The 10,353-nt window shown below is 41.0% G+C and overlaps 1 protein-coding gene across 1 annotated transcript; it reads left to right on the forward strand.

The window, feature by feature from the left end:
• The first annotated feature begins 307 nt into the window (after positions 1–307).
• Positions 308–8,839, forward strand: LOC117502200 (tudor domain-containing protein 7-like). The gene is made up of 5 exons (XM_034161238.1): positions 308–926; positions 4,384–4,525; positions 5,731–5,851; positions 8,174–8,297; positions 8,482–8,839. The coding sequence occupies exons 1-5, from the start codon at positions 651–653 to the stop codon at positions 8,599–8,601; spliced, it is 783 nt and encodes a 260-aa protein (XP_034017129.1). The 5' UTR covers positions 308–650; the 3' UTR covers positions 8,602–8,839.
• Positions 8,840–10,353: the final 1,514 nt, after the last annotated feature.

Genomic DNA, 10,353 nt, shown 5'->3' on the forward strand with positions numbered 1-10,353 from the left:
TACTGCTGGCAGGAAGCAGAAACAGTTATGTGTGGGTGTGTGTACACCCAGCAAATACAGGCAGTGACAGTTCCTTAATGGTGGGTAAGACACCTCCACCTCCAAAACAGGAACACAATAACAATACCAGTAGCACCTACTGAACACGGCTGAGAGTTTTACCTCCGAAGGCAAACGATATCTCGGCGACGAGGTGGAGATGTCGTCCGGCTTTTGTGTGTGTGGTTGATGACCAGGAGATTGGTGACAGCTGTCATAGTTGATGAGTGACAGCTGTCACCCCGGCTGTTCCTGAAAGGCGGCAGCGCCCTCTCGTGCCTGAAGCCCGCACTTCAGGCAGGGCGCCCTCTGGTGATGGGCCAGCAGTACCTCCTCTTCAGCGGCCCACACAACAAAATTAAAGTGATATTCCACCAAGTAACTGCAGATTTACTCAAGCTTGACTTTATCCATCAGTGGAGCATAAAGGCCACGTTCTATTTGTGACGTGACGCAGATGATAATTTTCACTTTCTCCATCTCCAACTTTCACTTTGTCAGTTTACAATTTCAATTTCTTCCCCCCCTTCATTTATATAGCCGCAAATCACAACAAAGTTGCCTCAAGGTGCTTCACACAACCCCTAGAGCAAGGAAAGGAAAAAAAGGAAATGATGAATAAAAGTTTCAGCTTGTTTGTTTGTTTGCTTGTTTTTATCTCTGAATTTGTTTTTCCACAGATGGAAGATCTTGAACTGTTTCAGAAGACTCTCCGAGCCATCCTCCACATGAACAAGGGCCGACTGTCACTGACCCGACTCAAGTCAGAGTACAAGCTGCTGACTGGAGAAAACATTGCCTTCAGACAAATGGGACACAGAACTCTGATGTCACTGATCCTCAGCATGCCCTCCATCATCCACATGCAGCAGAATCGATTTGGAGAGGTTCGTGATTTGTTTGGATCAAATGGTTGACTTGATCAGTGTCTGTCAGCCACATTTCAGATAGAAAGAACTTTGTTAAACAAGCAGATTTCTGCCAAATACACACAAGGATCAATTTCACTGGTCTACATCCAAATTGCTTCTGAAATAAAGATAGTCAAACTTTACTAGTTTTGGGCCATGGAGAATGGAAATGTTTGAAATTGTTGATTGGCTGTAGTTTAAATAAATAAATAGATAGATAGATAGATAGATAGATAGATAGATAGATAGATAGATAGATAGATAGATAGATAGATAGATAGATAGATAGATAGATAGATAGATAGATAGATAGATAGATAGATAGATAGATAGATAGATAGATAGATAGATAGATAGATAGATAGATAGATAGATAGATAGATAGATAGATAGATAGATAGATAGATAGATAGATAGATAGATAGATAGATAGATAGATAGATAGATAGATAGATAGATAGATAGATAGATAGATAGATAGATAGATAGATAGATAGATAGATAGATAGATAGATAGATAGATAGATAGATAGATAGATAGATAGATAGATAGATAGATAGATAGATAGATAGATAGATAGATAGATAGATAGATAGATAGATAGATAGATAGATAGATAGATAGATAGATAGATAGATAGATAGATAGATAGATAGATAGATAGATAGATAGATAGATAGATAGATAGATAGATAGATAGATAGATAGATAGATAGATAGATAGATAGATAGATAGATAGATAGATAGATAGATAGATAGATAGATAGATAGATAGATAGATAGATAGATAGATAGATAGATAGATAGATAGATAGATAGATAGATAGATAGATAGATAGATAGATAGATAGATAGATAGATAGATAGATAGATAGATAGATAGATAGATAGATAGATAGATAGATAGATAGATAGATAGATAGATAGATAGATAGATAGATAGATAGATAGATAGATAGATAGATAGATAGATAGATAGATAGATAGATAGATAGATAGATAGATAGATAGATAGATAGATAGATAGATAGATAGATAGATAGATAGATAGATAGATAGATAGATAGATAGATAGATAGATAGATAGATAGATAGATAGATAGATAGATAGATAGATAGATAGATAGATAGATAGATAGATAGATAGATAGATAGATAGATAGATAGATAGATAGATAGATAGATAGATAGATAGATAGATAGATAGATAGATAGATAGAAGTAATGGCACACATCAGAAGGACAACACATATACATTTGACATTGTTTATGTGCACTAAACGTGAAACAGTCCGTTTTCCAATTGAGGCGATGTGAGTGTGTTGGTAGCCCCTGCAACTGTCAAGTCGTGCCGCCTGCCAGCTTGGGAAAGAACAGAGGCCTGCCACAGGGAGGGAGGGGCAGGAAGAGAGGTGAGAGGAGAAAACTGGAGCATGCTTCAGTCCATGTGTAAGTCTGTCAGTTTATTGTCCTTGTGGGTTGAGATAAGAATGGAGCCGAATAATCTCACCAGAGTCTGGAAAAATTCCTCTGGAGGTAAACAGTGGGCAATTGACCTTGATGCTAGATAACCTGTAGTGTTGCAGCCGAGCAGTGAAAAACACTTTTAACAGTTCCACTCGCACAGCCAAATCCCAATTATGAATTAAGAATATTCACCGGCCTCCGAAACCTTCAGCTTCAACTGCAAGGCATGCATCAGCTCCAAGGTGTCATCCAATTCGCGTCTGAGTTCAAGAGTCAACGCAGTCTGAGAATGCACTGCCTTGCCAACCTCATTAATCATGACGGACAAGCGAGGGGCCGTGGTTCTTGATGCCGCCGTCTTGCCAATTTTCCGGTAGATCAGGGCGGCACATAAGCCAAAAAGTACCAGCCCTGCCAAAAATGAATAAATCCTCGACATCCTCAACAGAGAAAGGCGCCAAGCATGCCACACGCCAGGAACTCCAGGAGTCGAGGACATGGCCCGTAGGATACGTTCCATCTGGGCAGGCAGGATCCCCCAGTCCTGACCTTCTTGTAGAAAAAATGGTGTCAATAGCGTTCAGAGACCAGCTGATCAATTCCATGGTTAATCCAATAGTAGTCCAATAGATGCAGAATCCACTATAGTTTTGAGGAATTCACAGTCTGGTGAAGTAGGGACTTGAAGGTTAAAAGCAGAGAGATAAGGGAGAGTGGAGGAGATGCGACCGCCCTCGTCGGAGTCCCAAGTTAATACTACTAATGCTACTACTGTGCTACTAAGGATTAATATATAACCCTTTTGCTGATTTTTAAAGTGTTACAAAAAGACAACAGGTGAAATATTATACAAACAGTCAGAGAAATATAAAAAAGACTTATGTTTATGATTTTTCATGAAAACTCTACTGTTAATAAAATACGAGTATTACGAGTATAATGATGTAGATGCAAAATGTAAAACCTTGTATATCTTGGAAACAGTAGCCAATTAGCCATTGTTCTTGTCATATTTGAATTCAACATGCCAAAATCCATAATAAATAGCACATTTTATTTCTGAATCAGACAACTCAAAATATTTTTATACCAGTGTTTACTATTAAATGTGAAGAATTTTCTTGCCTTTTGTTTTACCAACATTAATTGTGAGATTCCGAAATCTAAAATCAATTTTAGCAGCATATTACATTCCTTTTATTTGAGGAATAAAATCATTTCTGACACTTGTCAAACGTAAGCAACTTCAGGTTGATTACATAAAATGTGATCCAAAAACTACATGGTCTTGAAGTGAAACTTGTATCAAACCGTGTAAATTAAATTTGAAAGTTTCTTCTTGAAAGAACTGAACCTCTGAATGCCGAAGTCTTTGTTAGATGATGGAAGCTGGGATGATTTGCAGTAAATGGAAGAAATCAGACTACAGTCACATTAAGCAAGTGATCTTGTGAGATCCTAAAGGAAAACCAAAGAAAGGACAAAACTGACTGACTGAAAAACCTTCATGTGTCCAATGGTGGACATATTTTTATATTATATACTTCCTGCCTGTTGAATATTTTTCACATCAGAATTAAATTTCCAGTTTATTTACTAACCATCAGATGCTGAAGGTTCCAGCCTCACACAGAGGAACGTGATGAAATTGGGACTGTAGCTTCTGTTTCACAACGTATCTAAAAGACAAGGTGCATAAAATAAACAGCTGGCAACATAAAATTATGAAGAATAGCTGAAATGTTTTGACAACTGAACTTGATATGCTCAGCTGGTGTCTCACGGCAAGATTACAGCCAACATGTGAAAATAAATGTTTGTGATTTTTAACTTATCCTGATAAAACAATATGTGCCATTATGACACCATCCAATATCCATATAATTACACCAAATACTGATATTTTACTGCTGGTCGTGGTTGTGGATTATACATATCAATGTTTGTTTTTGACTCTTTCGCAGATGATGTGCTTTTCTTCCACCGAGCCCCAGACAGCCAAGGTGACAAGCCCTCAGCAGGTCTCCAAGGAGATAAACCAACAACACCAGATCCAGGTCCACAGTGATGTGAGGGTCAGACCAGCTGCACCGCGAGTATTCAAAGGTAAATTTTGGTTTTGGAATATAATCTTTTAAAGGGGAACTGTGGGATTTTTCAACCTGAGCATTATTTTTATACGTCTTTAGATTCAACATGTCACTTGGGACAAAAACGATTTTAACTGTTCCATTGTGGAGTTGGAACAATGTAGCGGTACGGGGCAAGCTCAAAGTTAACCCCTTAATGTCGGAACAGAATCAGCGAAAGTCTAATAAGACATGTCTGATCGGCTGAAGAGACTTTCTATGGATGTACAAATGTGTGTTTTTCTCAGTAAACGTCAGAAAATGCTCTTTAAAATGAAGGTGGCCAAGCGGTTTGTGCACTTGTTTCCAGCGCGTAGGGTTGTTGGTTCAAGGCCACCCCATCTGGTTTTCCATGTCATGTGGCCTTAAACACTTACTGAATCAACATGCAGCTTCATTGTGGATCTGCTGTGACGACCCGAGGACAAAGGGAGAAATGTGAAGAACTTATAAAATGATTGTGCGTTAATTCACCCTCCTTTTGCTTTGCTGTCACTGCTGCACACAAAGAAATTACAAATTGATTGTCACTGAGGGGCTCGTTCTTCTGAATGATTCTGGAAACTTCTTGAAATTTGTTCATGATCTCACAAACAAACAGATTAACGTATCTGAAAACAAACTCCTTTCCAGCTGTTTCTGCTGCTTGTTGTTTATTGTTTTTCTTTCCATTTGAACCATAAGTGACGCTTCTGGATTAGAAATGAGCAGACAATCAAGTTGTTCCACTCTGAGGATCAAACCTCTTTTCAGGAAAAAACAAAACATTCTTCATATCCATGTTGTTGATTTTTATATAGTATGAATGTTGGATGTGCAGCACTGTCTTAAAATAAATACAAAATTACATTAAAGTCATGACAAAGGTTTTCAGACAGTTTGGAAAAGTCTGTAATTCTTTTGGTTTGGTGCTTTGCATAAAATAACCCTGAGCCAAATTTACCTGATACAACTTTAAACCCGAGGAAATGTTTGTGTGCAACTGCTGAGTCCAGGAGAGACATGGACATTTATTTTGTCAGTGTCTCGTTATGTTGCCACCATTAATTGAATTATTATTGTGTTTGATGGATCAGATTTCTGCAGATCTGTACAGTCAGTAGCAGAGAGACAGACACACGTCTCTGTCTCAGCAGGTCTGGACTTTAGCTGAAGACTGTTTCTCTTTCTTTCTCTCTGCAGACAAACCTCAGACTCCACGCAGGCCGTCCAATCCCAGTGGACAGAATGTCGGCATCATCATGACGAGGGACATCAGGATGGTCCCGTCAGAACGCAGGTCCTCACGCCCACCTTCAGCACAGTGAGTGAATGATGTGACTTTGGGTTGGACTTACACACTTGCATTGGTTCCTTGTGTCTTTTTTTTTAATGAATCAGTAAGAGGACTTATTGTGGGCATGAAGACAATAACAGCTACGGCAGTCTGCCGTTTGACCGTATTGACCGTTATTTCACCCAAGTGATTGACCTCTTGCTGACCTAGGCAAGGCGATTCCAGAGTCTAACTCACATTTGCTATAAATTCATTCATTCATTCATTCTTGCTAGTTATCTGGGTCTGGGTCATGTGTCAGCAGACTAAAGCCTGGTTCACACGACAGGATTTTAAAATTATCTTTAGGTTTCCAAAACCTGAGGAGATAAAAAATCATGGATCTAACAGGTGAAGATAAAAAATCATGGATCTAACAGCTTTGGTCGTACAGTGTGTGTTCAGCCACACAGTAAGAACATCATCACCACACACGAACAGATTTCACACATGAACATTTACAGTTCAGACAGGAAATCTCGCAAAATCTCTCGAGATTAAACGTGACTTCAGAGTAAACAAACAGAGGTACTTTGTGGACTATTTAAAACAGAAGGAAAAAAATGATACAAAAAGAAAAAGAAAAGGCGTTCTTTAATGGAGTGGAGACAGTGCGACCACCGGACTTTCTGGTAAGTCAGAACAGCTGTTTTGATTTTATTTTCTGCTCCATGCGTCCGTCACCTCGCTTTCTGATTAGCTGAACGTCACATTCAGCAGGTTGTGAGCTTGTTTTGGTCGGAGGACACAACACACGCTGCGATATTGGGCCCAAAAAATCCAACATGTTGAATATCCCCGATTTGTGATCGGAGCGCTCCTGACGTCCTTCCAAGCAGATCAGAGTCCTCTTAACACACCACACACGGCAGGATTATCTGTTGATTATCTTTAGTGTCATCACGATTGTCGGGGCGTCCTTAAGATTGTCGGAAGGAGAAGATCGGGTCCGATATCGCCCTAATTATCCTGCCGTGTGAACCCGGCTTAAGCAGCTCAACCAAACTTCCCTTTTCTGACCTTTAACCCCCTTTGGGAGAATCCCTCTGTGTTCCCAAGCCACCTGGGAGATAAAATCCCTCCAGTGTGTTCTGGGTCTTCCCTGCGGCCTCCTCCAACGTGCCTGGAAGACTTCGTGGGGGAGATGACCAGGGGGCATCCTCAGTAGATGCTTTCAGTCTGGAAGAGCCATGGCTCTACTCCAAGTCTCTCTCACTGTTAAAATGTCTCTCGCTGTTAAAATGTCTCACCCTGTCCCTAGTGTAAGACTGGAATATCGTACAAAGGGACCTCATTTCCCTTTTATTCATGATCTTGTTCTTTCAGTCCCTACTCAAAGCTCATGACCATTTGGATGTGCTGATTGTCATCCTAGTTGCTTCACGTTGGGCCTCAAACATGCCCAGTGCACATCAGAGGTCTCAATCTGATACCAACAGAAACACATCATCTGCAAAAAGCAGAGATGCGATTCTGAGGTCACCAACTTGGAGACCCTCCAATCTCTGACGGAGCTTTGAAATCCTGTCCATAAGAAAAAACAAAAATCAGAAACAGGATTGTTGACAGGGGCCAACAGCCACAAGAAACAGGTCCAATGAAGTGGCAAGTATTTAGACAGAACCCCTACTTTGGTTGCACGGAGACCCAGTTGTGATTTGAAAATCAAATTCCTTTACCTTGACCTTTGTCAAAATTAATTATTTCAGGGCAGTTTCAGGTTCAGCTTTCACTGACATGCCACGTTTGGTAGAAATCAGGAAAAGGATCTGGGAGGAGTCAGCCAACAATGACGGGAAGACATGAGCTCGGCCCCAATGACGGAGGTCAGGAAAATGTAAACTTGCTGGTCACTTACAAAAATCACCTCCAAATGTGTCCCAAGTTTCATGTAAATCAGACTGAGAAACTTAAAATTTTTTACTTTTGACAACGACATTCACCTTCATGGATTTAATCTGACCTGGGCAATTCCAGAATCCACCTCCAAATGTGTGCTGTGTTTGGTGCACAAAGTTTTGACCTTTCACCCCACTGACGTTGACCTTTGCCAAAACAAACCCTTTAGGAGAAACCCCCGGAGCTGACTGTCATCCACATATCAAGTTTGGACAAATGTTCAGATTGTGGTCTGATGTTTGAGGGTAAATCAGCGTCTGTAGGGAATAAGAAGAGGGAACAGTGAGGGAGTGAAATAGTTGAAATGTTGAATTAAAGCTGAGATGAAACTCATGTCACACACAGTGAAATGATGGTAAAGTATCACAGAGAGAATCATCTGATGAATTCTTTCCAATCCTCCTCCTCCAGGCCTCCTTCCTCCCCTGCAGCTCTCAGCCCAGAGCTGAAGTTGAAGCTGAAGGAGCTACTGAAGACGTTCCCTCATGGACTGTGGGCCAAGGCGCTGCCGAAGGTTTTCCAGGACAAATACAAAGTAAGTGACATTCTGAAACACTCCACCTGCTTTTACCTTCTTCATCAGTCAGAGCAGCTGTGATCAAGAAATGACTTTACAAAACACCACGTCATTAAAAACAGACTTAATGAGTGTCTGTGAGAACTCTTCTGAAAATTTACCTGATGGACTTTTAACTCTAATATATTTGTATCTTTTCCAGACAAAACTACCTGAATACGTCCTGGAAAACCTGGATCTCCTGAAAGACGTCTCTGATATCATCTCTTCACTGCCTGATGACCCCAAGAAGGTCATCCTCTACAGCAAGATCCCTCCCTGAAGGACGGCGATAACAGGAGGAAATTTTGAAAGACATTTTTTTACATAATAATAATAATAATAATAATAATAATGTGTAGTGTAGATTGGAGGGTGTTTCCTGGCCTTCCCCAGCCACTAATAAAAAAGCCAAGAAAAACCCTGCCATATCACTTTATTCTTTCTTCAGGATCATCACTTTTTTACTCTTTGATGTTAAACTTACTGTTATATGGCTGGGGGGGCCTGGCTGCCTTTTTGTTTCTGTCCTTTCTTTCTCCTTCCAGGTGGCTTGCATTTGGGACTGAGTGGCTGTGTTGCTGAGGTTATCAGGACCTCACCCTGATCACCTGCAGCTCGTCAGGACTCACAGCTGAGGTGCATCTATATGGATTGGAACATGGTGGCATTTAAGACTGGAGTATACAGTGTGTATTTGCCAGAGACTCGACCTTGTGACCAGACGGGTGAGATCGTCGTCTCGGGAGCCATCTCATCATCAGTGGATGCAGAGAACGTCCAGGTTTGATGCACGGTCTGTGAAAGAGGAGGGGGTGAGGTCTCACGCTCGTCAGCACACTTCCTGAGGTACGTTAGATTTTGTGACTAACATTTATACAGTCAGTAAATGTGGTGTCCCTCACACCTTTTTATATTGAGCTGTATGTTAGTCATGTATCGGCTTCCACTGCAGTGGAGTTTTGTGAACTGGATGTTCCATGCCTGCAGGTTGGGAAGCTGATTAGTAATCAAGCCAGGAAGTGTTTGCTGTTTGTACACCTTTAAGTGTTCTCTCTGTGTGTAGAGTGTGGACTCACATAATGGTTCCTTCTTTCACAGACTCGGTTTGTTGCGGCCACCTGGGGGGTGTAGGCGGGGTCCTTGGGTCCGAACAGCTTCTGGCTCCGGACCGTTAGCGCTGCTGGGAGCGCACCACGCCAGACCGCACTTTCTGTTATTTTTGTATCACTGTTATGTATTAAATTCAGTTAGCCTTTGTACCGTGCTCTGCTTATTTCATACTGGGTCCTTCAAACGCTGGTCGGTTCTCCGAGCTGCGTCCGACACATAACACTTACTAATTTTCTTCAAGAGCGGCATTACTGTAATATATTTGTTCATCTTGTCACAGCAGCATTAATGTAACATTGACTTATCTTCAAACACATATTCAATTAATTTCCTTGGTCACTGTATTGTGAATATTTCTTACTTCAAATAAAAAGATCATTTGGAATGTTTTTGGTCTCCAGTCACTTTAAATAAATAGGAGAAGATTATTAAAATGATTCAGGTGGTAAAGTAGTGCAGAACCCAGGTAAAGGCCTCACAGTGACGGTGAGAACAAGTCCAGGGCCACACCTACAACAGCATGGTGATGAACACTTGTTGGAGGGTCCCCCTGTGAACTTTTGCTAAGGGCCCCTACAGACTCCAGAATTCCCTTCTGGTGTCTGAGTTTCCTCTGGGAACTCCAACATCTCCACATCTGGAGTCATCCCTGTGCTCTGGACTGTGGCCAGAGGCCTGGTTGAGGGCAGCAGCTGAGCCTATCTGCAGAAAAAAAAATCCCAATGTTGGAAACCTTCCACAGCTGGAAAACTGATGGAAGTCAGCAATGGCAAAAGAAAATCCTCCAAATCAATACAATCTTCACGATCACGAAACACCTTAACTCACTGCGTGCCAGCCATTTTCAAAGTTCAGAACATCCCAGTGCCAGGATTTCTTCAGCATTTGAGTGTTTTTTTCAAGACCCATAGAAAATTGAGTT

Source organism: Thalassophryne amazonica, chromosome 20 (genome assembly GCF_902500255.1).
Source record: "Thalassophryne amazonica chromosome 20, fThaAma1.1, whole genome shotgun sequence".
Lineage (NCBI taxonomy): Eukaryota > Metazoa > Chordata > Actinopteri > Batrachoidiformes > Batrachoididae > Thalassophryne > Thalassophryne amazonica.